General features: G+C 35.1%; 2 protein-coding genes across 17 annotated transcripts in view; one reads left to right on the top strand and one right to left on the bottom strand.

Annotated features, from left to right (window-relative positions):
- Positions 1–23,506, top strand: part of CREB1 (cAMP responsive element binding protein 1) — a 62,339-nt gene extending 38,833 nt beyond the window's left edge. For 8 of the 11 annotated variants that reach the window (XM_072813449.1, XM_072813447.1, XM_072813448.1 and 5 more), the window contains 3 exons: positions 2,458–2,640; positions 4,674–4,824; positions 17,260–23,506. In XM_072813449.1, coding sequence (XP_072669550.1) covers positions 2,458–2,640; positions 4,674–4,824; positions 17,260–17,404 — 479 coding nt within the window. In that variant the 3' untranslated portion in view covers positions 17,405–23,506. Of the gene's footprint in view, positions 1–2,457; positions 2,641–3,782; positions 3,846–4,673; positions 4,825–17,259 lie in introns of those variants that run through there. The other 3 variants (XR_012025121.1, XR_012025122.1, XM_072813454.1) reach the window with 2 other exon arrangements.
- METTL21A (methyltransferase 21A, HSPA lysine) overlaps positions 1–27,665 on the bottom strand; it is a 68,972-nt gene that overhangs the window by 24,626 nt on the left and 16,681 nt on the right. The window contains exon 4 of one of the 6 annotated variants that reach the window (XM_072813462.1): positions 2,462–8,363. The exons of 4 other annotated variants lie outside the window; for them this stretch is intronic. In XM_072813462.1, coding sequence (XP_072669563.1) covers positions 8,335–8,363 — 29 coding nt within the window. In that variant the 3' untranslated portion in view covers positions 2,462–8,334. Of the gene's footprint in view, positions 1–2,461; positions 8,364–19,631; positions 26,710–27,665 lie in introns of those variants that run through there. One more of the 6 variants, XM_072813461.1, reaches the window with a different exon arrangement.

The raw sequence follows: 27,665 nt of genomic DNA, 5'->3' as shown, positions 1-27,665 counted from the left end.
TATGTAGTGGGGTCTCAGTGGAATAACCTCCAAAGAGTGAAATTGTGAATCAAAGCACATCCTGCCCATTTTCCCTTCCCAGTGTGTGTACCAGTTTGTATTTCTTCCATAAATTGGTTTGTTTTTTTTTTTTTTAATTTTAAATGCTGTTAGTAATTTTATCCATATCTTAGTTCACTATTCCTGGTAAAGTCGTGTTTGAGAAATTCTGTTCTAAGGTAGAAGCACATATGTCTATCATTTTTAACTTGAATATTTTGTTTCACTAAATATAACTGTAACCCGTGGTGTTTTCCTCTTTTTTGGCTACTCAGGATCTCAGCTAAATTTCTGTTTAATTGTATTCTTTTCTTCCTCTAGATTTTTTGGTAGAATCTCTGTAGTAGAGACATAACAGATACTTGACTCCTAGCTGCTTCTTGTTTTAATGAATTTAGTTTTATTGAAAGCCATCTCAGATCCTTCTGGAATAATCAAGTATATAAATAAATAATGGGATCCCTGGGTGGCGCAGCGGTTTGGCACCTGCCTTTGGCCCAGGGCGCAATCCTGGAGACCCGGGATCGAATCCCACATCGGGCTCCCGGTGCATGGAGCCTGCTTCTCCCTCTGCCTATGTCTATGCCTCTCTCTCTCTCTCTCTCTCTCTGTGTGTGACTATCATAAATAAATTTTAAAAAATAAATAAATAAATATAAATAAATAAATAAATAAATAAATAAATAAATAAATAAATATTATAGAGAAAAACACATCTGATAGCATCAGACTTCTGTTTTCAGAGTACTTTCATATACATGATCTCATTTGATTTTTATAGTTGTACTTAGTGGTTAGAACCAGATATTTTTATTTTTATAGGAGAGATAACAGATTCAAATAACAGTTTAGTGATGGAATCTGGACTAGAACCCAGATCTCCTGATACCTAGTTTCCTACTTCTTTTCTCCCACCTTGAGTTCATTGGTATTTAGTCAAGAGGAAAGCTGTGTATATTAAATATAGTGGAATTTGCTTATTAGCTCTATATGAGAGCATGTGGTATGAATCTGTTAATCTTCTGATTCCTTCAAGTTATCTGCAATATTAAACTCAGAATAGTTCTTATATATTCCTTTTTTTAATTGTCTGAGATTTTATTATGCCAGTATTTTAATTCCCATAGGTACCATTTATCATTTGCTAAATCAAATGATAGCTATTTACTGTTATTTCTTGATTGAACAGTAGATAATCAGTTTTCCTTATGTAGATGACTTGGGATATTAGCTACCTCGATCTGGCTGACAGTTGATCCTCAATAACTCCCTTCTAATAGACAAAAAGATAAAAAGTAACGTGTAAATGAAACATGTTTGTTGACTTACTCAGTTCAAATTCATTATGCAATTTTAGATGTATTGTGATCTTTAGTCCTCTTTTTGGAAAACTTTACAAAGGAGAATGTGTAGAGAGGATCTAACCACCTATCTTGATGTTAGTATCTGAAGGATTACTTTGTTCAAATAAAATAATAACCTACTTCTTTCTATTAACTTTTTCTACGTACTATAGCATAGCGGTGAATTCATTTTTTTTAATACAGTGAAATATCTTAGTGTGAGCCAAAGTTGATTACTTTGTAACAGATGAATGACATTGTGTTTAATTAGTGAATATCAAGGGATTCTGTTTGAAAATGCATGGATATGTAACTTAAAATTTATGCATTGCTAGCTGAATTATAGAATAGAATGTACTACTAAACTTTTTATTAATTATTCATTAAAACAACCAATTATTGGGTACATGTTACTGCCTATTTCTGTGCTAAGTATATAAAAGTAGAGAAGAAAAAAAATCGCATTTCCTAACTTTAAGAAATTTATTTGTGGGCAGTCCTGGTGGCCCAGCGGTTTGGTGTCGACTTCACCCCGGGGTGTGATCCTGGAGACCTGGGATTGAGTCCCATGTTAGGCTTCCTGCATGGAACCTCCTCCTCTCCCTCTCCCTCTCCCTCTGCTTGTGTCTCTGCCTCTATCTCTGTCTGTCTGTCATGAATAAATAAGTAAAATCTTTTTAAAAAATTTGCTAGTTGAGCAGCAAATATTAAACACTTAAAATACTGCATAATTAAGGCTAGAATAAAGGAAGTACGGATTACAAAGTGATACCTCTTCTGAACCAAACAACTTTGAAAAGAATTTAACATCTTCTCATTTATTTTTTTAAAATTGTTAATGTAGTATTATAAATTAGAATATGGTTCAGAGTGCATTTGTATTATAGCAATTGGATGTGGGTTTCCGGGGCAGAAAGTTACTTAAGTATACCAAATCTTTCTTGGCAGTGTTATTTGCTATAATAATTTCCCTTAGATTATGTCTTAGACATTATTCTACTTTGAATTTAGTGTGTTGTAAAAGTCTTATGTGGTATAAATTAAACTGATAACAATAAAATCCATTGGGTTTTAGTTGCCATTACCCAGGGAGGAGCAATACAACTGGCTAACAATGGTACCGATGGGGTACAGGGCCTGCAAACATTAACCATGACCAATGCAGCTGCCACTCAGCCGGGTACTACCATTCTACAGTATGCACAGACCACTGATGGACAGCAGATCTTAGTGCCCAGCAACCAAGTCGTTGTTCAAGGTAAGAGAATTCAGAATTCACAGGTATGGTAAATTCTTTGAAAGGTTAAAATTTTATAAACTCAGAAAAAGTAAGTATGGTACTGCAAAACGCTATGAAAATATAGTTACTTTTTTCATTATAGATAATGTTCTCCATGAACTCTTCCATTATTCCAGTTGGACCCAAATGTCATGGCATAAAAACAACTGTTTTCAGTTTTAAAAATATAGCATCCTTAACACTCTTAGCATTTGGGAATAGAAACAGGGTAGGTTACAGGGCAAGATGGTGAAATCAGAACTTTAGGAAAGCTAGATTCTGGATCTAACTACATAGATTTGCTGTCTGATCTTGAGTAAGACACACCTCACTGGGCCTCGTTGTTTTTTTTTTTGTTTTTTGTTTTTTTTTTAATTTATTTCTTTTTATGTGTCAAAGAGTTATACTAAATCACTGATGAGAATCTTTGGAGGTTCTGGGTGCCTGGCTGGCAGAGCATGTAACTCTTAATCTCAGGGTTGTGAGTTCAAGCACCACATTGGTGGGTGTCAAGCTAACTTTAAAAAAAAAAAGAAAGAAAGAAAAAGAATCTTTGAAGGTTTAAAATTCTATTTCTCTGCTTTTTACTCAAGAGAAATTTACATCCTCATTCCTAAGATCATCATTTTTTATTTCAAGTGAAAACAATATGTTCTGAAGAATCTTGTACCAATATGCAAGTCTACTGGTCTGCAGAGAAAAAGTAGTTAAATTCTTGATGAACTATAGAAATAGCTTTTTTTCAGTTTTATTTTTTTATTTAATTTTCTTTAGGAATCTTTATGGATAGGAGTTGACCATTTTTCTTTGAATCTATTTGAATATTTTAAGAATATGTTTTATGCCAGATTGAAATTTGCATACTGAGGAAATAATTTTAAAATCTGCATCTAAAAATATTTTTATTAATATATTTTGCCTCTGTTAAATATGACCATTGTACCTCTTCACCATAAATGATAATTTTTGAATAATCCTAAGACACCAACTAGAGACTCATCATTTATATAAAAGTCCCTAATGTATTTACAGAACATATTCTGTTATAAACAAATAATATTTGAAGAAGATAATATTTTGCTTATTAATGGGAGTAAAACACCTTTTCACTTTACATGCAGGTACTCAAAAATTGTAAAGCAGGATGTCAGTGAATTTGAATTCTGAACGTCAGTTTGAAGATGGTAACATGTTTAGTATATAAATCTTTCCCATTCAAACTACACATTTTAATTGATATTAATAACAAATGTGGATAATTTTATAAAGAATAAAGACCTTCAAATTCTCTCAGATAATGTTAGGTTCTTTATTCTTAGGAGGGCATATTACTAAATTCTTTTTAGAAGCAATCTGACAAATAATGATTTTGTTTCTTTACAGCATTTAGTTAGAAAAATAAACTTCAGTTTATTTAGCCATTAGCATTTACATTAAAACAAGTAATATAATTGGCATCAAGTGATAACACTTTTTCATACTTTCAGTTTTGTTTCAATTAGAAATTTATAATAGTTGACCATAATGCTTTATTTTCTCTCCCATTTTGCTATTATGAAAAATCATGGTCGTTTTTATGTCGTGGCAAGAGTCTACTTGAAATTTTTTAATAAGAATTTACCAATATCAAAGGAAGACATTGAGGAGTATACTCTCTCTAGGAAGATCATCCAGGCTGTGCCCTACTTAACCTTTTAGACTTAAGGTTGGTAAGCATGTTAACAACAGAATAGAACTTCATTGAAATGAAAGATAAATACAAAACCCAGCAGACCTAGGTTAAGGCCTCTTTCACCTAAGTGTCTATACTAATAAATATATTAAACTGGAAATTATTTCACTAATGACCCAAAGAGTGCTGATTCTTTCAGTGTTTTAGTTAGAATCATATTCCTTTTTTCCCCTTTCAATCCAAAATGTATGTTTAGATTGATGATTGACACCTGTGTTTTTCCTAAGTCCTAGTGCTTCAGTGTCTTACACCATGCCATGTTCACTGTTGTTCTTTTCAGCTGCCTCCGGAGATGTACAGACGTACCAGATTCGCACAGCACCCACTAGCACCATTGCCCCTGGAGTTGTTATGGCATCCTCCCCAGCACTTCCTACACAGCCTGCTGAAGAAGCAGCACGAAAGAGAGAGGTTCGCCTAATGAAAAACCGGTACGTACATTACATTTCCTGAGATCGTGGTAGGTCAGGTCATCTTCAGATTCTGCCGGACATGTGTCTCTTATATCTGCTGGTAATAGGATCTGTGCATTGAATTCTCTTCAGGTAGAATTAATGAATCTTGCTGAAATGTCTTTATTTAGTAAGTGACACTTACAAAATGGCTATTAGGATTATGGGTCAGTCTTTAATCATAGTTTTCTTTTGTATAATTTCTCTGAAAGATTTAATTCACAACTCTTGCTGTATTTTCACTGTGCTCTAACCAACAAGCTAAGTTATTTAAATACTGTTTCTTTACATGAGTAGTATTGTTCAAGAAGATCAAGAGTTTCAAGTATGTAGTGTAAAATTAAATGTTTCATTTATATTAAATTTATTTATAATAAAGTAAATGTATGATGGCCAGTCCATGTTTTAATGAATTCCATATTTACTCAAAATTAACAATTTAACACCTAACTAAAGATTTTTCAAAAATATATTAAATGTAAGATAGCTTATTCTTAGGCAAAATCTTAAAATAGTCTTCAACAATGAAAATGCCCCTCATCAAAATCTATAAAATGTGGGCAGAGTGACTCTCAATAAAGTAAATTCATAGCTGTAAATGGTTTTGTCATCCAAAAAAACAGTAAGTAACCTGGGTGGCTGAGCTGATTATGTATCTGACTGTTGATCTTGGCTCAGGTTATGATCTAAGAGTTTTGTGGGGTTTTTTGTTTTTTTTTTTTAATCTTTTTCTTTTTTTTTTTTTTTTAATCTACGATAGTCACACAGAGAGAGAGAGAGAGAGAGAGGCAGAGACACAGGCAGAGGGAGAAGCAGGCTCCATGCACTGGGAGCCCGAGGTGGGATTCGATCCCGGGTCTCCAGGATCGCGCCCTGGGCCAAAGGCAGGCACCAAACCGCTGCGCCACCCAGGGATCCCTTTTTTTTCTTTTTTTTTTTTGATCTAAGGGTTTTGAGATCAAGCCCCATGTCGGGCTCCTCACTGGGTGTGGAGCTTGCTTAAGATTTTCTCTCTCTCTTACTTTGCCTCTGCCCTTCCTCCCCCCAAAATATAGTAAAATGTTTGATTTAGTTTAGGACTTAAAATATTTAGCTTAGGATTTCATATAGAAATGACTAAAGACAAATCATAGAAAATGAAAATAAAATTTGAAATTGTTGGAAATATTCCTCTGCTATTCATCCCAAGAATTTTCAAACACTATGATAAAGAAATATGGGGATAGAATTTAGACAGTCTGGATTCAAGGCCTGGATCTACCTTTTTTGCTATGACTTTATTTTATTTAATTTTTTTTAAGATTTTTTTTTTTCTATTACTGAGACACAGAGAGAGACACAGAGAGAGAGAGAGAGAGAGAGGCAGAGACACAGGCAGAGGGAGAAGCAGGCTCCATGCAGGGAGCCCAACACAGGACTTGTTCCTGGGACCCCAGGATCATGCCCCAGGCCAAAGGCAAGCGCTCAACCACTGAGCCACCCAGGCATCCCTTATTAAAGAAGTCTTAAGTGAAGGCTAGGTTTTAGAACTTAAGACAATAACACTTACTGAAGAAATCGGTTCTAAGCAAGACACAGCAGAGCAATCAGACAGAAAAAAACCTTCTTGATTATAAAAACAGCAGAAGGACTTTATGTTGGGTCTATGTAGTGGGCTCTGTGGGACAGAAACATCCCCCTACCCCCCCCTCCTTTTTTTTTTTAAAGATTTATCTATCCATTTCAGAGAGAGTACGAGTGAGTGTGGGGGGAGAAGCAGAGGGAGAGAATCTTTAAGCAGACTCCCAGCTGAGTATGGAGCCCAATTTGGGGCTCAGACCTGAGCCAAAACCAAGATGGTCGCTCAACCAACCAAGCTACCCACGCGCCCCAGGAATGTTTCCCCTAATACAGAAAAGACTAAGAGGTGGTGTCATTAATGGGTGGGTGAGGAGGCAGCACTATAGCCTCTTGTCTGCTCTGTTGTATGGATCAGAGAGCTGCCCATTTATGGACATTTATTCATTTGACTAGCAGACCAAATTTCCTTTTTTCTTTAGTTTACGTACTCCTCCTCTCTCCCTGCCCCCCTCCTCACCTTGCACATACACACCAAGTTAGGGACAGAGTGCACAGAGCTACAGTTCCTAACAGCCTTTCCTGGCCTGAGATCTTCAGGGGAGCTACCTGATTTATCATAGATTCTCTAATAAAATACTTTTGTTTGGATTTAGTTTCATTATAAGGAAACTTCTCACTGACTCTGCTATAGTTCCCATTATTCCCACATCACTGTTGCTTCTACTTTTCCAACTTCCATTCATTAAAATCTGGTTTCTGTGATCAACAATAGCATTCTTATGTCTTTAAAAGATACAGATTCCCTCCCACTTGGCAATCTGGTACACTCTTTTAATTTCATTTTACTTCTGTGGAATATTTGACACTTTACTCATTCTCCTGAACTCTTCTTTGATTTATTCATCTAATTTTCTGACTACATTTGTAGTGTTCCCTTGGAGCATTCATTCATAGCCGTGTATTTCAGGCATTGAGTATATATGCTAAGATCTTCTGGTTCTGTATTCTGGCTTTGACCATTTTCCCTGAGATACTATTTATTAAGGGGCAATCAGTAGAGCATGTGATTCTTGATCTTGGGGTTGAGTTCGAGTCCCACATTGTGGAGATTGCTTAAAAATAAATTTTTTTTAAAATTTTTTAAGTGGTAGACCTGGGATTTGAGCCTGTGTTTGGTGCCAGAGAGCCTTGTGGACATGCTAATTCTGAGGTTCTAGTATGCAGCTCTCTCCTGCTGTGCTTCTTAAACCAGAGCACATGAGAATGTGCTGGAGATAATGTAACCCCAAGAGGTAAACATGGAATGCTTTCCTTGAATGTTTGTCTTGCTCAAAAATTAGAAATAAATATATTTAAGGTAAGATATTTAAAAGAAATTCACACCAGCCGTGATTGCTTTGGGCTGTGTCTCCAGAATCCCCATTTTACTTTTCTCTGCTATTAGGGGTACTTCAGTGGAAAAGTTGGGGGAGTGCTGTCTTCCTAAACATACTCCCTAGGATGAATGTCCCTTATATGTACCTCAAACACAGCCTATCTTAAATTGAACTTTGATGAAAAGAGTTACCTCCAATTCTACACTGTCCAAATTACCATTTACTCAGAAATGAAAAGTGATAAGCAGTCTAGAAGAAAGTGTAGATGGTTATTAATTCTTGTTGCTGCAGTATCAACAAAAACTCCAAAATCTCAGTGTCTTAGAACAACAAAATTTCTTCTTCACATTACATTTAACAGCTGCAAGATAGCTGTTGTGCCTCTCTTCCACATGCTCCAAGCTAAAGAAGCAGCACCTTTTTTGAAGCATGTCATTGTAGCAAAGGGAAAAAGGCAGTGCTTTTTAAGTCCTCTCTGATTGATGGTGGTAAACATTGTGTCCATCCACTTCTATACCAGTGGCCAAAGTACAGGCAAGATCAAGCCCCAGTGTCAGTGGAGTGGGAAAGTGTGCTCTTCCCCTGAGGGAAAAGGAGGAATAAAAAATTAATGAAAGTAATCCGCTATCCTTGTCTTAAAATTTTAAAATACAGGAGGATTTTAATAGATTTCCTAAAGGCAAAAGTAATAAACATAAAGGTTAGGTGCATTTGCATGAAAATATAATAAAGCCTCTGTTTAACAGCCAAGAAAAAGATAAAGTAGCAAAATAAACTAAAATCATTTAACTAAAGTCAGAATACTAATGAGTTAAAGAGATATAAATAAGCAGATTTATTTTCAATTAATTAGAAATGAAGTAAAAAAAAATTTTTAATTCCAAACAAAAAGGGTCTGCTATGAAATTAAGGTATATTCAAGGGATCTCTGGGTGGCTCAGAGGTTTGGCTCCTGCCTTCGATTCAGCCCAGTGCGTGATCCTGGATTCCTGGAATCGAGTCCCATATCGGGCTTCTGCATGGAGCCTGCTTCTCCCTCTGCCTGTGTCTCTGCCTCCCTCTCTCTCTCTCTCTCTCTCTCTCTCTCTCGTCTCTCATGAATAAATAATAAAATCTTTTTTAAAAATAATGTGTATATTCAGTTGTATACATTGTATCCATTCAACTGCATATAAACAACAATTAAGAATGAAGATAGATGGTATTTTTTTTTTGAGATAGGAATATATACTCATAAAAAAAAAAAGAATCTATACTCATGGTTGGAAAAAGGTTACCAAAGACTATGTATAATATATAAGCACATTAGAAAACATAAGCTAAAAATTAAATCACCACTAATTGTGCCACCCAAAATGTTAAATTCTGGAGTATATTTTTTTTCCCTAATATAGATGTGTAAAAATAAAGCATACATTTTAATGTATAGTGATTTATTTTTTTGTTTCTACATTTATTTTTTTACATGAATTCAATTAATTAACTTATAATGTAGTATTGGTTTCAGAGGTATAGAGTTTAGTGATTCATCAATTGCATATAACCCCCAGTGCTCATCACATGCCCTCCTTAATGCCACATGCCCTCCTTAATGCCTATCCTCTCCAATTACTCCACCCCCCCACCTTCCTTCCAACAACCCTTAGTTCTTAATTTTTTATTTTAAGTAATTTTATGTTACAGAAGAGTTGTTTTTTTTGTTTTGTTTTGTTTTTTTTAAGATTTATTTATTTATTTATGATAGACATAGAGAGAGAGAGAGGCAGAGACACAGGAGGAGGGAGAAGCAGGCCTCATGCCGGGAGCCCGACGTGGGACTCGATCCCGGGACTCCAGGATCGCGCCCTGGGCCAAAGGCAGGCGCTAAACCTCTGAGCCACCCAGGGATCCCCACAGAAGAGTTGTAAAAGTAGTACAGAGTTCCACATCCTCTTTATCCAGCTTCCTGTGATTTAGCATATTACATAACCAGGCTACATTTATCAAAACTAAGAAATTAACATACTGTCACATACTGTGTATGATAATTAACATAGTGTTGTATACTATGATAACGATACTATTAGACTATACATTTTATCCGGATTTCCTCAGTTATTCTACTTATATTCCTTTTCTCTTTCAGAATCCAGTCCAGGATACCACATTGCATTTAGTCACAATGTCTCCCTGTCTACAATCTGTGACACTTTCTCTCTCTCTCTCTCTCTTTTTTTTTTTTTAAACTTTCATAGCTTTGTCACTTTTGAAGAGTAGTGTTCAGGTTTCTTTTAGAATATCTCTCAATTTGGGCTTATGTAATGCTTTCTTATAGTTAGGCTGAAGTAATAGGTTTTGGGGAAGAATACCACAGAATAGTATGTCTGTCTTGTCATATTGTAATAATATATATGGGTAAATATTTAATATTGTTTATTTTACTATGTTCTTCAGATTATTCCAGCTTTGGCTATTGGGAGCTCTTACAAGTTGGTTTCCTTTTATCCTTTTGACATGTCCCCCTTTTTTAAGCACATCCTTAACTTTCTGACACTACAAGATTGTCCAGGTTCAGTTTCTCATTTGTGTGTTCCCTGCCTTAGTCTTGGACTCAACCATTTCTTCTTAAATCCTAGTTCCTTTTACTAGAAAATGATATTGAGAAATCAAGAACTGGGCATCAGGTTTGCTCTTTGCTACCAGGTTTCACACTTCTGGGCCCTCTCAAAACATGGTGTACTAACTAACCTATGTATGCACACATCTAAATTACTGTATCTGTATACTGCTAAAATAAATATGAATTCATAGTAGCCTCTCTGACCAGAAACTTGGCTTACCATTAAGTATAGTTTGTTTATTTTTTTAAGTTTTTAAAGATTTTCTGTATTTATTCATGAGAGACAGAGAGGCAGAGACCTAGGCAGAGGGAGAAACAGGCTTTTGCTGGGAACCTGATGCGTGATCCAATTCCGGGACCCTGGGATCACGACTTGAGCCAAAGGCAGACGCTCAACCACTGAGCCACCCAAGTGTCCCCAATATAGTTTTTTTTTTTTTTTACATATTTGTTTAATTTTGGTATACTTTTAAAATAGAGAATTGATAACTCGTATACCTATGAGAAACAAATTTACCAAATACAGTATTTATGTATAGTTATTTTTGTTTTTAACCTTTGAAGTACCAGTGAAAGCACTGTTTTCAAAGCTGTTTAGTTAGGTCTGTTCCTTTTTTTCCCCACTCTATTCAGTAAGGTTATATCAGATTGTAGTATGGTTAGATTCGTCACCCCCTTCATTCAGTTCTGGGATTGCATGCAGTTTACTTTTTATGCTGTTTAGTTCTGTTGGTTTTAACAGATGTATGGTGCCATGCTTCTACCTGCACAGTGCCTTATAGAAGTTACACCACCCTAGAATGAATCCCTATGATACCCCGTGGGTAGTCTACCGTTGCCCCCTTTTCCAGAATCTCATATAACTGGAATCCTACAATATATGTAGCCTTTAGGATCTGGCTTCTTTCCCTGAGCAAAATGCATTCAAGATTTATTGATAGTGTTACGTGGATCAGTAGTTGTTTTTATCCCTGATATTCCATTGTACACATATCCTGTGGTTGGTGTGTCCGTTTACCTTGATGTTCATCACAGTTCCAGTTTTAGAGGACTATGAATGAAATTACTATAAACATTCACAGGTGTTAATATGAACTTTCAGTTCACTTGAGTAAGTATCTAGGAGTGAGCTGGCCAGATAAAATGGTAAGTGATTTACATTACAATTTATTTAACTTTGTAAGAAACTGCCAAATTGTTTCCCAAAGTGGCTGTATTATTTGGCATTCCTACCAGCAATGTATGAGTTCCAGTTGATCTTATGTTCTGCATTTAGGTTTATGACCCCTTTTGAATTAACTTTCATATAAAGTGTGAGGTGTGTCATGGTTCATTTTTTGTGTATGGACATTCATTTGTTCCAGCACATTTGTTAAAAAGATTATCCTTTATTGAATTGCCATTGCACTTTTGGCAAAAACCATTTGACCATATTTGTGTGGGTCTGTTTCTGGCTAGCTTGTTTCATTGGTCTTTGTGTTTCTCCTTTAGCCAACACCTTGATGTCTTTTTTTTTTTTTTTTTTTTTAAGATTTTATTTATTTATTCATGAGAGACACAGAGAGAGAGGCAGAGACACAGGTAGAGGGAGAATCAGGCTCCATGCAGGGAACCCAATGTGGGACTCAGTCGCAGGACTGGGATAACAACTGGAGCTGAAGGCAAGAGCTCACCTGCTGAGCCACTCAGGCGTCCCGTTGTTTTAATTACTATAGCTTTATAATAAGTTTTGAATTTGTCAGTGTGAGTCCTCTGACTTTGCTCTTTTATAGAATTGTTTTGGCTGTTCTGGTTCCTTTGCATTTTCATATCAATTTTAGAATTGGCTTGTTGATGTCTATAAGAAAGTTTTCTGGGATTGTGATTAGGATTATGTTGAGTTTATAAGTCAACCTTTGGAGAATTAATATCTTAACAATACTGAGCCTTCCATTCTATGAATACAACGCATTTTCCATTTTTTAGCATATAGATCCTGCACATATTTTGTTAGATTTATACCTAAACACTTCTGGGGCTGTGGGTTTTTTGGGGGGGTGTAAAGGACTTTTGAATGGGGATTTCATTCTTGATATTGAAAATTTTTGTCTTTTCTCTCATTTTTTTGGTTAGTCTGGCTAGAAGTTTAAAAATTATTAAAAACAGGCTATGTGGATTTGACTCATGGGTCATAGTTTGCTAACCTTAGTCTAACTCACATAAAAGACAAAACAGAATAAAAAACCAAGACCTAATTATATGCTACTTATAAAAATCTCACTTCTAATGTAAAGCATAGGTAAGTTAGAAGGAAAGGGGAGTAGAAAAGAATAGACCATGCAAATACCAATCAAAAGGAAGCTGGAACATTGTCAGGGATAAAAAAAAAAAAGGACATAATATAATGATGAAAGGATTAGAGCTTTAACTTTAAAGAGAGAATTGAATAGTTGAAATTTCAGCATTCTTTTCTCAGTGATAACAGAAAATAAAGCTATAGGCAACCTGAGTGACATAATCAACCAACTATACCTGTTTGGCTTGTTAATTTAAGAGGATAGAAATAATACAAAATATGTCCTTGGCCCATAAAGCATCCTGGGAAATCCCCAGTTGTGTGGAAATTAAATAGGTATCAAACATTTCTAAGTCTGTAGGTCAAAAAGGAAGTCTCAAACATCTTGAACTAAGTGCAAATTAAAATACAAAAAAAAATTTGTGGGATGAAGTTCATTTGGTGCTTAGAGGAAAATATATACTATTAAATACTTAGGTTAGAAAAGAAAGTCTTAAATCAATCATTTGTGTCAGGGCTTAACAAACTGTACCTCAGTGCCTATTTTTGTAAATAAAGTTTTATTGAGATACAGCCATGTTCATTCAATTATGTGTGTTACCCATGGCTAGTTTCATGCTACAACAGCAGTAATTGTGACAGAACCCATTTGGTCTGAAAAGCCAAAAATATTTACCAAAAATGTTTGCCAACCTAACTTCCATCTTAAACTAGAAAAGGAAGAGCAAATTAAAACCAATAAAATTGAAAAGGAAAACCAATAGAGGAAAATCAATGAAACAAAAAATTTGGTTGTTTTGTTTTGTTTTTATAGATTTTATTTATTTATTCATGAGAGACACAGAGAGAGAGGCAGAGACACAAGGAAAGGGAGAAGCAGGCTCCATGTAGGGAGCCCGATGTGGGACTCAATCCCAGGACTCCAGGATCATGACCTGAGCCAAAGGCAGATGCTTAACCGCTGAGCCACCCATTCGTCCCAAAGAAAAAAGTATCATATAGAAGCAAAGAATTAGTTCAGTGAATGGAGGAGGATGTTGAGACACATTATGTGAAAGAACTTTTTTCTAAAAATATGCCTATCACATCAATTTCAGAATTTATAAGCCATCTGTTTGCATGAATGCTTAAAATCATAAAATCCTATTTCTGTACTGAAGAAACATCAGTGGTCAATTTAATCTTCACACCATGTTGTCAGACCAATCCACTGGGAGAGTCCTTTCATTTGCCTCGTGTTTTGTTGTTGTTGTTGTTGTTTTAATATTTAGCTAGAAATTTTTTAGAAGCTTTAAGTATCATTTTCCAGGCTAAGGATTTCTTTAAATTTTTTAATTAAAGTTCATTTGTATTCTATATTCCACTCCAAAATATAATAATGCTTTTTTTAATATGAAAATGCCTGCCACCCCTCTTACCCATTAATCAAAATTAGTGCTTTAGAATGATATGGCAGGTTTATCCCCTGATTTTGCATACTCCTTTTACAAACCGATCAGTTCTAGGTGGAGACATCTTGATTAGACCTTTATTTAAAAAACAGATGAAGAAATAGTTCTTGCATGGGACCTGTTAGAAGCTATACAACTGGTTAGTTGCAAAGCCAGGATCTGAACCCAAGACTGATCCTCAGTTTAAAATTCTTGCTATTATATATTGTCATAAGTTTATATCCAAATTTATTTAAACTGTGCCGAACTTGAGCATCATTTTGCAAGACAGTGTGTTATTTGAAATTTATTTGGTGTTTCCCCCAAAAAGTATTCTATAGTCACATTCAGCTTGGGACTTGCTAGTTAGAATTCTTCTTTGGAGAGAGTTGTAATTCATATTTAGTATATTGAAAGGATCCAAGGTCTACGTTGAAGAAACAAATTAATTTTCTTAGCCTAGTGTGCCCTTTTTTCCCCCCACCTTTTGAGAAACCTAATCTTTAACAATACTGTAGTATACTGATTTTGCTAGAGCAAAATTAGGAGATACTAACCTATGGGATCGTACTAGTTTTAACTTTTGGAAACTAGCATGTAGATACAGCATTTGTATGAGCACTTGTGGACTGTAAATTCTCAAATGCTGGAGGGGAAAGCAAGGAAAACAAGATGACTCAGCCCTGGGTAAAAGTAGATTTGTTAGTGTGTACATATATCCTACATGCTCTATATATTGTTAGACTTCACCACATACAGAATATCCAGATTGACCTCAGAATCATTCTCACTGTGATCCTTTAGATCACTCTTGGCCTCATGGCACTTCTTGGTTTGTTGTCTTGACTGTGCTTTAGAATGTTGGGCCATTTTTAACTTCTTCCAAACTAATTTTCACCAATAGTATAGTGATGCAGTGGATCATATATTGTCCCTATCTGTCATGGATAATACAACATCAGGTGCAACTTTTTTTATTCCAAAAGTCAGCTTGCTCCTTTTTTCTAAATCAATAGGCTATATGGGGATAAGACATCAATGGAGGCATTCAAGTTATCTAGAAATGATTATAACAAACACATACATAGCATTTACACAGTGCCAGCCAGTATTTCACGCAATTTTTATATATTAATTCCTTTAATCCTCATAAAACTTTTGAGGTAGGTAATATTATCTCCGTTTTAGAGCCAGGAAAGTAAGGTTAAGTAATTTGCCTATGGTCATATAATTGGTAAGAGGTAACCATTTAACCTAAGAACCTGACACTGAATGAAGTTCTTGCTCCTAAGTACTGTACTGTACTGCCACCATTGTAGATGAATGATTGTAAATTGGTGCTTTTTTCCATCTTTTAAAGACTTGGAACCTTTTTACTTTCAACTCAGGAATAAGGACCTACCTTGTGCCAGTCTCTCAGCTAGTGACTAAGAATATATGGTCCTTTTTCACATGGAGCTAAAAAAGAGTTTACTAGTTTAAACTTTGTAGCTTAGTAAAGAATGTTTTTTATTCTTACTCTGCTTTTAAGTTAGTTTTTAATTGTGGTAAGAAAATTTACTATCTTAACCATTTTTTAAGTATATAGTCCAGTAGTGTTAAGTATATTCATATTGTTGTGCAAAAGATCTCCAGAACTTTTTTACCTTGCAAAACTGGAACTCTATTAAAAACAAATTCCTTCATTTTCTCCTTCTGCAAATCCTAGACAATCACCATTCTACTTTCTGTTTTTACGAGTTTGACTACTTTAGATACTTCATAAAGTGGAATCATATAGTTGTCTTTCTGTGACTAGTTTTTGCTTAGCATTATGTCATCAAGATTCATCCATGTTGTAGTGATGGGATTTCCTTCTTTTTTAAGGCTGGATAATATTCCATGTATGTATAGACCACATTTTTAAAATGTATCCCTGTATTGATGAATACTTGGGTTGCTGTTGTGAATAATGCTGTTATGAACATAGACATGCACATCTCTCTTCAGTATCCTGTTTTGTGTTCTTTGGATATATACCCAAAAGGAGGATTGCTCGATCATCGAGTAATTCTATTTTTTATTTTTTAAGGAATTACTCTAGTGTTTAGTATTGTGGCTGGGCCATTTTATGTCATGAGGGTAGTGCACAGAGTTTTCTGTTTGGGCTTTATGGTTTTTTGTTTTGTTTTGTTTTTGTAAATATAGTAGCCATCCTAAAGGGTGTGGGGTGGTATCTCATCGTGGTTTTGATTTGCATTTCGCTAATAATTAGATTGGTGTTGAGCATCTTTTTGCATGCTTGTTGGTCATTTTACGTATCTTCTTTGGGGAAATGTCTATTCAAGTCCTTTGCCCATTCTTTAATCAAGTTACTTTGTTAAGTTGTAAAAGTTCTTTATATGTCCTGGATATTAACTCCCTATTAGATATAGGACTTGCAAATATTTTCTCCCATTTCTTAGGTTGCCTTTTCACCCTATTGATTATGTCCCTTTTCATGCATAGAAGTTTTAAGTTTGGTATGGCCCTGTTTATTTTTGCTTTTGTTGTCTGCTTTTGGTGGCATAGCAAGAAACCACTGCCAATCCAGCATCTTGAGGCTTTTCCCCTGTTTTCTTCTAGAAGTCTGAACAGTTTTAGGTCTTCAATCCATTTTCATTTAGTTTTTGTATATGGTATAAGATAGGGGTCCTAGGGGTCCAACTTCATTCTTCTGCATGTAGATATATAGTTTTCTTAACATCATTTGAGGAAAAGACTCGTTAGGTTTTTTTAAATGCCTGAAATGATGAATTTATGAGGTATTTCTATTTAGGGTGTTTTTTACACTGACACTTAGCCTTAATATCTTAGTTATCAATATCGACAGAATTTCAAGTTTTATAGGTGTGATACAGAATATATCGATAAACAGTGATATAATTCTAAATTTTAAGTGATCATTCAGCCCTTTGGGTTATTTGTGGGGTTTCCACATTTGGGGTTGTTTTTTAATCAAACTTATGATATATTAAATTAAAATTTTATAACAGATCATCTGTAAGTCATCGTGTATAGTTTTTTCAAATGCCTAATCTATAACATATTAAAATATTTGGGTTTTTTAACTAAATATTTAAAAGTACTCTAGCCCCAAATAAATGATATAGAAATAAATGTTGCATAATTTTTCCTGTCCTTTTTTACTTATAGGGAAGCAGCACGAGAGTGTCGTAGAAAGAAGAAAGAATATGTGAAATGTTTAGAAAACAGAGTGGCAGTGCTTGAAAACCAAAATAAGACACTCATTGAGGAGCTAAAAGCACTTAAGGACCTTTACTGCCACAAATCAGATTAATTTGGGATTTAAATTTCACCTGTTACGGTGGAAAAGGACTGGCTTGGCCACAACCAGAAAGATAAAATAAACATTTTATTTTCTAAACATTTCTTTTTTTCTATGCGCAAAACTGCCTGAAAGCAACTACAGAATTTCATTCATTTGTGCTTTTGCATTAAACTGTGAATGTTCCAACACCTGCCTCCACTTCTCCCCTCAAGAAATTTTCAGCACCAGGAATCATGAAGAGACTTCTGCTTTTCATCCCCCTCCCTCTTCAAGAAGTAATAATTTGTTTACTTGTAAATTGATGGGGGAAATGAGGAAAAGAAAATCTTTTTAAAAATGATTTCAAGGTTTGTGCTGAGCTCCTTGATTGCCTTAGGGACAGAATTACCCCAGCCTCTTGAGCTGAAGTAATGTGTGGGCCGCATGCATAAAGTAAGTAAGGTGCAATGAAGAAGTGTTGATTGCCAAATTGACATGTTTTCACATTTTCATTGTGAATTATGTAAAATTGTTAAGAGATATACCCTCTAAAAGAATTTTAGTATGGTGTTGAAGAAATTAAGAATGAATTCGGAGTGCTTTCTATGTACATTCTCTTCTTCAATACTGAAAACTTGTCCTTGGTTCTTAAAAACATTCTGTATTAACTATAGCTCTTCCATAGGGCAGTTGTTGCTTCTTAATTCAGTTCTGTATGTGTTCAACATTTTTGAATACATTAAAAGAAGTAACCAACTGAATGAAAAGCATGGTATTTGAATTTTAAATTAAATTGAAGTAAGTAAAAGTACAAAACTTGTTTTAGTTAGTACTAAATTCTTAGTAAAAAGATGCTCATTAGTAAACCAGCCCCTCGAATATAACAAGGTTTTTAAATAAATGTTTTTGTCCTCGCCTTCAAAAATATTTATTTCACTCATTTACTTAAAAAGGTATTTCTAAGTAAACTGTTCCCATTTGCACTTACATTATACCACCAACAGGAAAGCCTTCAAGATGTTAAATAAAGTCATATATTTGTTTATAAAATGTTATGTGTTGTAGAAAAATACTGATTTGAAATCTTTTCCATATTAACATACTTTTACAGAGTATCTCTAGTGAATTTTTAAATGAAAGTTGTAAGGATATAGTCATAAAAAGTACAGTATTAGATGTACAAGGAAAGTTATTTTCTTCAGATATATTTGAATGACTGCTGTACTACAATATTTGGATTGTCATTCTTGCAAAACATTTATTTTGGTTTCTCCTAAAAAGGACAGTTGTGCTTTAGCTTTTCCTATATGCTGTATAGCCTTTGTTGTCCTACAAAGGAGGTACCTGTTTGAACCCCTGACTATAACCTGTATTTATATGTATCATACATGGTTTCCAGTAATACTTCTAATTATTAATTACTCATTTTATTCACTAAGCTTGATAAATCTAAAAGTTACCCTTTAAAAGAAAAATAGGACTAAGGTGGATTTTAAAAATTGGAGACTGACATAACTTTAGATATAATTTCTCGAGAAGGTTATTCCTTTAAAAGAGTGTAGAAAATATTTTATATTTAGTCATGGGTTGTTTTTAAATGTTAAGTTTGTTAATGTGTTAACAAAATATGCAGATATAGGTGTTAATTATTGGGTCCAGTTTGAAAAGTAATTAATTAATATTTGTAAATGGTATATTTTTGTTTGTAACAAACCATTGTCTTTTTTCAAGGATGAACAGAGTTTATGAAGGAGCATCATTCTAAGAATTGAGTGATGTAGTCTTATATTTGGACAGTTCACCAGATTCTCAAGAAGGCTTTCAAACGACTGTAAACTTTGATGTTTATCCTGCTGAGCTAATGGGGAAACTTGTAGCGTAAAAATTATTTGTATACCAGCATAGAATGTCATTTTCCAAAACTTCAACAGAAACTAAGCAAAATCACAAATCTATTCACAAACTAGAATTCTAAATCGGTCAGAATGTTTTAAATGTCATAAACTCTATAAATGAAAATTGCCTAGTAATTAGCAAGTTGTATTCTCTAAAGTAAACCCATTTTCCAAAAGTTGAGGCATTCAGTTTAATTAGAAAAGTTGGTGGTCCTCTTAGTCCCTCATAAATCAAGGCAATCACATCCGTATGAGCTGGTTGAATTTATAAGTTTTTATAAACACCAGGTCCTTTGTACCTTGAGGATGATTGCACTGGTTTGAAGTCAGTTACTTCATGGTGAGGTAAGAAATGTATTCTGTTGCTAAATCTGTTTTAGACCCTTAAAGAGACTTGAAGATTTCAGTTTATACAGATAGAAATTAAGCATCTTTTGTGCAGACTTTTTTTTTTTTTTACAAGAATTGGAAAAAAAGGTGTTTGTTTTTAAGCATGCAACTTTGAGAATCTTTATTAAGAAAATGACATAATAAAAAAAAAAAATCTTGTAGCCAAGAACATATATGGCCACGTTACCAGTAATAAATGTTTTTTCTCTTCATATTGGCCAAAAGGGAATGAAAACGTCATCATAGGAATCTGTACATATGCTACTGATTTGCCTAGAAAATAGCAAGTTTGGTATCGCTTACTTTGCAAATATAGGGCCATGTGGCACTTTTATCTATAGGACAGATTAACTCTAATGAAAATGAAGTGGGAGGGGTTTATTTTTGATATATTACTCTTATGAGTTTTCAAGCTTTGATAGTGTTTAACTGAAAAGTGGTTTAGAAAGGGCTAGATCCAATGTGTTCACATTATTAAAAAAATGATATCAGATATAATTTTAATTTCATTCTTTTCAAACTCAAGTACCATATTGGCAACCATCATATTGTCATAGGTGCTCTGTTCATTTAGATATTATCTGGGGGGGGAATGGCATTTGTATAATATATGTGTACATATATATAAATACATACAGTATATAATCTGAAGCTCTGAGAGCTCTTAAGTCAGGAATGCTGAGTATTATAGTATATTGAAGTCAGATGAAATTTTACATTTTTGCGTGTTCTATTGCATCCCTTTTGGTAGTTTCTTGGACTGCATTACTCCAGCACTCATGATTGATTTTTGTCTTCTAATTTTCTTCCAAGTATTGTTTTTTTTTTTTATTGTTCGTTTTCTTTGGCTTGATACTTTTATATGTGTTACTAGTCACTTGAAAACTCCCCCGCCCCCAAAGTATTCGGTTTTTTGCTTTGTCTCTGGCAGCTATAACAGTGGTAAGAACATTTTGAAGATAGCTTCTAAAAGGTACCACTGATTTCTCAAAACTCATCCTGGGGGAGGAATTTTGGTGTTTTCATTTGAGCAGGGATTTTGTCAGAAAATGTGTTTGGATGGTAGGTCAGCAGCAGCGCTAGTGTCTGAAAGCACACACCAGTCAGGCAGGCTGTGTGATTAGAGGTCATCTGGCTGAAGTTTCTCTCGGTCTCTCAGGCCTCATCCCTACTATTCATTTTGACCATGTGGGGTGATGTGTGGAATCATACAAAGGCTTAGGAAGAAACAAGTTTGTTTAAACCAGGATGCTTTTACTTACTTGAAGTGACTTCAATCTAGATTTCTTCTTTACATTTTTAAAATGTTCTTAATTTTATGACCAGCTACAGTCAGCTACTAGCTTAAATTGGTCTCTTTATTTTGAAGATCAAAATCCTGCTTCATTTTGCAGGATTAAATAAAGATAATATCATAAAGTTAAGATTTTTAATTTAAAGTGGGTTTTAAGAACAATATAAGTTACACACCGTTTCAGTTATTTTCAAGAGGCTTTATTTTGTTGCCTTTATGGCTCTGAAAACTTTTGGTATATTGTTTCCCATTGACCTAATACAAAAGTTGTATATTTATTTGGATTATATTTACATTGTATTCTTTGTAAATGTTTGGTGTAACTTGCACTTTTAAAAAATGACCCAGTTGGGTATTAACAACTTGAGAAGTTCCCTCATCAGTTAATTGTCAACTGACTTTTGATGTCTTTCTCCTCTCTTGAAATCATGTGACTTCTTAAAATGGAAACTCTTCATTAAAATATATTAGTACCTAAAGGCTAGTCTTACAAATAGCTGTAAAAGAAAAATAACAGGAAATTATATAGATTTGACTAGCCTAGTTAATTAAAAGATGGTTTGAACCTAGTGTTACTCTTTTTCATCATGGATAAAGACAAAAGCATCTTGAGTGAATTGATATTTCCAATTTTAAATGAGACTATTCTCATTTCCAACATTGATGTTGTCTGTAGGATGCCGAGATATCCATGAATTTGTCCAGAGCAGTAAAATACTTTTCAAGGTAATTATGGTCATGATGAAAGCCACATGTAATCATTTTGACTAAGGTTTTTATCACTTTAAATTGACTTTCTTTATATCAAAGAAATGCCGCCTAAATTTGACTGTCAGGTGAGAAGGGAGAAAGTGTGGTGTGCTTTAGCAAGCCTGTAGGTGAAGGGTTGGGGGATTCGTTTGCTCACTCAATTGTACAAAGCACAACTAGAACTTTTGTTGGATGGTTTGCATACATCTTGAATACTTTTAATGTTGATATGTTGACTTTTTTAAGTTGACTGCACAGTCACTGTATGTACTGGGAACTGGTTTCCTTGACTTTTCTCGAATCGATGGCTAGGAGAGGCACTAATCCCTGAGGGGTTGAACCATTATCATGAAGCTGAGTCAGTATGGAAGAATTTCAAATAAATCAAACAGGGTGCTGAAGTTCCATCTGACTCCTGCTTCTGATAAGTTCTTACTGATTAGTGAATGTAGCTTAAGCCTTTGTATGTGTCCTCAGGGGGCAGACAAACTTTAAGAGGGACCAGATAACGTTTGAATGGAGGGATTATATTTCAGGTGTTTTAGCTTGAAATTTATTTTTTAAAAAAATAAAAATAGAAAAAAAAAATAGAACAAAGCCTGTGAAGCAAGATGATATTATAAACAGGCAGAGTTGTTTTAGCACAGAGAGAAGATATTGACCTGTCTGCATTCTGGTACTGTGGGTGCAGGTCCTAGCTGGGCATAACATGATGTGTTTTTAATTATTCTCACCAGCAAGTAAAAGAAGAATGAACAGTCTGTGGGAAATGTCTTTGAAAAGGGTCAAAGGGTAGGAAATTCAGATTTTACCTACTTTATTACAGGCATTATATGATACTTGCCTATAGAAGTATGGCATTTCCAAGCTTCTGTCTGAAACATCTCAGAAATGTGAGAGTAAACCTGAGATTGTTTAAAAATTGGTAGGGAAGGAAGAAAATCCCTGCAGATAATAATCTTAACGTTAGTTGGCCAAGTGAAATGATCTATCATTGTGTTTGGGAGGTTTTATTTTCCTATGTTTTTAAAATTGAATTGGTAAATGCTTTATAGACGTATTTTTATCCAGGTGCCACTCCAATTTGTGTATGTAATAAAATTATTTATATTAAAAGTGGGAAATAATTTGTCAACATTGTTCTGTGAGTATGGATTTATTAGGGGTGGCAAAAAGAGTGCTAGTTAGCAGTTTTTCATGTAGATTGTCCTCAACTGATTTGTCCACATGTCAGTTGTCATCCCCACCCAGAAAAGGAATTCTTTCTAACCTAGATGTATCACTTGAAACTTTTTAGAAACAAAATAATCAGGGAAGTTTCTAGAGAGAACGATGCTTTTTGGTTTTGTTTTTGTTTTAATTTTTCCTTGAGGATTGGGGTAAAGAATACCTCCCCCCAAAACTGTCAGCACAAAACAGGGTATTAATTTTTTTAACTCTGATGTTGCTATTGGAGTTGAATACTAAATAAATAACTATAATGAGGGAAATACATTTCTAATAAAATTCCCTACATTCTAGAAACATCCCTGTTTTAATTTTTTTACCTAAATCTTTTTGTGCTCTGTGTAAAGAGAGAAAATGTACTGAGTTATAATGCATTTTATTAACACTATGTACATATTAGCTGCTTTGTGTTCAGAATGGTAGCAATTGCTTTGTATATTAAAGTGATCCTTGTGAATTTGTGAAATATTGTCATAAAGTGCTTTTTTCTTACTGTAATCTTTGTGGTATCAACTGTCATAATGCCCTTTTTACACACATTTATGTGCAGTCACATAAACATGCTTTTAAAAACTCTGTAAGTCTCTTTTTTGGGGATGGGACCTCTCTCTTTTTTGCCAGTAGTGTTAAGCTATATTTTCTTGACCTTAGGTTTATTACTTTTGTTAAATGAGCAAAATTCATGTTAGAATATTTCACAAGCTTGTTGTTGCACAGCAACAGAAAACTAATTTGAGCAACAAGAACATATCTTCAGTTATTTAACTTTACTGTATTCCTCATTTTTAGCACAAGATTTCTTTGTTCAGTAAGATTGAACAGTGCCTATTTGAAGATTCGGAGATGTTACCACCCTATTGAGAAAACCAATGGGAGACATACGACCAGCTGTCTCTAGTGTCTTAAAATCCATGTTTGCATTGGAAGAACAATAAAAATAGATAACTTCTCAGGTCCCCTTGTAATTCTAAAGTTCTGTGATCATATAAAATGGAAGGAAATGGGAGGGGGTGTGGTTAATCTGCTCTTTGCTTAAAACATAATAAAAGATTCTCTCCTATTCAATTTCTCAAAATAAGCAGTTGCATTTATTCCAAAGTACCTTTTAAAAAATCACCATGATGTGTTAAGCTTGATACACCTGGCAATGTATTGAAGGAATTACGTGAATTTTATTTTTTCTACAAAGCATGACCATATGTAAGTTCTTGTGCAGATGTTTTTGAGAGTGAAAGGGTGATACTAATTAATAGGGACAACAGGCATAAGCCAGGATTGTGCTGAGCAAAGCAGGACCTATGGCCACCCTACTTGTAACCCATGTTCAGGTGCTTGAACCTCCAATAAAAGCCTAGAGTACCTATCTTTATCCATACCTTTGCTGACAGTTGCTTATTTCACAAATACTTCAAGACACGCTTCTGTGCATTAAGAAGTCCCTGTCGGGCAGCGGTTTAGTGCCGCCTGCAGCCTGGGGTGTGATTCTGGAGACCCAGGATCAAGTCCCACGTGGGGCTCCCTGCATGGAGCCTGCTTCTCCCTCTGCCTGTCTGTCTCTCTCTCTCTCCTCTGAATAAATAATCTTCAAAAAAAAATTATTCAGATTAAAAAAAAAAAGTCTGTCCTCAGGAAGATCCGTCTAAGACAAGCCAAAGAAACCACTCTAAAATGATCATACAATTTTAGCTCTGTGCTATACGCTCCTGTCATCTACACTCAGGCTGCAAAAGTGGTCCAGAACAGAGCTCTAATTTCTCCTCTAAATCTGTTCATCCTTCAGCTGGTTTTTTCCATCTTATAAATGATACCACCATTCCACTAAATTGCTTAAGGCAAAAACCCAGAAAAGCATTGCCTTAATCAGCATTATCCTGCCATTATGTGTTTTAATTTCTCCACATCTTTCTTGTGCACATCAACCAAACTGGGACTTAGAATTCTAGTGAGGGCCTAACAACCGTAGAGGAAAGGTATTTCCAGCCACTTGAATGCTATTTTTGTTTTTGAGGTGCAATTCACATAAAATGGACGTTTTAAATGAACAATTCAGTGGCATTTAGTGCCTTCGTAATATGCTACCTACCACTACCTGTATATCTAGTTTTGGAACATCATCACTCCAAAATGAAAGTCTGTGCCTATTAAAAAGTTACTCTCCGGGATCCCTGGGTGGCGCAGCGGTTTGGCGCCTGCCTTTGGCCCAGGGCGCGATCCTGGAGATCCGGGATCGAATCCCACGTCGGGCTCCCGGTGCATGGAGCCTGCTTCTCCCTCTGCCTGTGTCTCTGCCTCTCTCTCTTTCACTGTGTGCCTATCATGAATAAATAAAAATTTAAAAAATAAAAATAAAAAATAAAAAGTTACTCTCCATTTTCCCTTCCAGTCCCTGGCAGCCACCAATCTGCTTTCTGTTTCTATAGTTAACCTACTCTGAATATTTCATATAAATAGAGCCATAATATGTGACCTTTTGTGTCTGGCTTCTTTCACTTGGCATGTTTTAGAGGCTGCTCCACACTAGCGTTTACCAGTACCTTTTTATGACTGAATAATAATCCATTATATATGCCAATTTATCCAATCTTCCACTGATGGACATTGGATATTTCTGGGGGTTTTGGCTATTGTACATAGGGCTATGAACATTCATGTGCAAGTATTTGAGTCCCTGTTCTCAGTTTTGTTGGATATATACCTAGGAGTGGAATTGCTGGGCCATATGGTAATTCTATGTTTACTTTCTGAGGAACTGCCAAATTTTTCCCAAGCTCCTGCGCCACTTTACACTCCTACCAGTGCTGTACAAGGGTTCCAATTTCGCCATGCCCTGGCCAACATTTGTTGTTTTTAATTATGCCCATCCTTATGGGTGTGAAGAGGTATCTCATTGTGGTTTTGAGTTGCAACTCATTAATGATGTTGAGTATCATTTCACGCGTCTGTTGGTTATTTGTGTATCTTGGAGAAATGTCGAAGTCCTTTGTTCATTTTTTAAATGGTGTTTTTTGTTGTTGCTGAGTTTTAAGGGTTTTGTTTTGGGGTTTTTTTACATATTTTTGGCTAGACCCTTATCCGGTAATATGATTTGCAGTCATTTCTCAAGTTTTTTCACTTTCTTGATGATGCCCTCATTATTTTTTAACTTTGTTTCCTTAAGTAGTATGTACATTTGGAAAAAACTACAAATGGGAAGCAGTACAAAGCAGTTTCTTGTGCGTCCTTTTAGTGACAATCTGTGCATGTACATGCAAATGTAATGTCTATTCTCTCCTCCTCTCCCCTTTTTACATAAATGGTACTTTTTCACTGAATGTGTCTTGACAGTTCTATTTCAATATATGTACATCTGCGTCAGTGTTGCTAAGTGGTGTGCAGTATCCCATTGTCTATCCTAGTTTATTTAGTAAGCACTCTCTTCTGTGGACATTTTGGTTGTGACTTTTGTCTGTTACAGATATGCACACGTTAGTATAAATACAAGCTAGTTTATCTTTAGGGTAGACACTGAGAAGAGGAAATTGTTATTAAGTATGGTTTTCTTCATATGTGGAGGTTGGTTCATAAGCATTAAGAATCTGCTAAATAATAAAAACATGCCTCTTTAAAAAAAGGGGGGGGGTGGGAATCCCTGGTTGGCTCAGCGGTTTGGCGCCTGCCTTTGGCCCAGGGCACGATTCTGGAGTCCTGGGATCGAGTCCCGCGTCGGGCTCCCTGCATGGAGCCTGCTTCTCACTCTGCCTTGTGTCTCTCTCTGTCTCTCATGAATAAATAAATAAAATCTTTAAAAAAAGAAATGCCAGTTAGTATTTTTTATGTCAAACTTCATAGTTGTATGTTTTGTTTTGCTTTTTTTTTAGGAGTTAGAAGTAGCAGAACCAGCCTTAACACAAGGCTTTTTGGTAGGTAGGCCTTCCTTTTCACACCTCTGTTACTGGGTTTTCCCTTCTGATCTTCCTCAGAAACAGTTAGTCTCAGCGAGGGAACAGTTTTTCAGCATGCCAGCTTTTCTTGTGTTAAAATTTAACACTTTGCTGGTTGTACAAAGAAAGGCATAACATGATTTAAGAGTGGAAAGAAACTTCTAAGCTAACAAATCCTCCGTTTTTAAAGTGACAAAAAAGAACTGAGGTCCGCCCTGATTCCATACAGTTCCTGCCAGTGTTAAGAGAAACCAAGTCTCTTGTTTCCCAGAATAAGGCTCTCCGTACTCACTGCAATGTCTTGCCTCACTCTTGTTAAAGACTTTGAAGATGCTCTGTTTAGGTAGAGGTTCTGGGGTAGCAGCGGAATTATGACCACGTCTCTGACACTAAAATAAGTCACATGACTATCTCACCAACTGTGATGTCAGGCCCTATGTCTAGGACCTCTTTTACCAAACTGGTACGTTAAAATGATTTTTTAAATTACTTTAAAATTTTATTTTTGTTTTGATTTAAAAATTGATAAATGCTTCTTTTAACCACCATAAACTAAAAGCATAGAGAGTAAATGGATTTGATATTAGAGGTGAATCTTTTATGAAGTTCATGATAATCTTGTTGAAAGTATGCTTTATTTTTTTACCTCCCTGATTATCTATTCCTACCCTGGGCAAGGGAAAATAAAGTACAGAAATTAGGCAGTAAGGAATCGGTAAAGGAATATGTTGTTGCTTTTTTTTTAATCTGTATTTTTCATGAGTAAACATTTACTTTTTTTCTTTTAAAGATTTTATTTATTTATTCATGAGAGA

This window comes from Canis lupus, chromosome 36, assembly GCF_048164855.1.
Source record: "Canis lupus baileyi chromosome 36, mCanLup2.hap1, whole genome shotgun sequence".
NCBI classification, from domain to species: Eukaryota; Metazoa; Chordata; class Mammalia; order Carnivora; family Canidae; genus Canis; species Canis lupus.
This window is presented reverse-complemented; position numbering and strand designations above follow the sequence as displayed.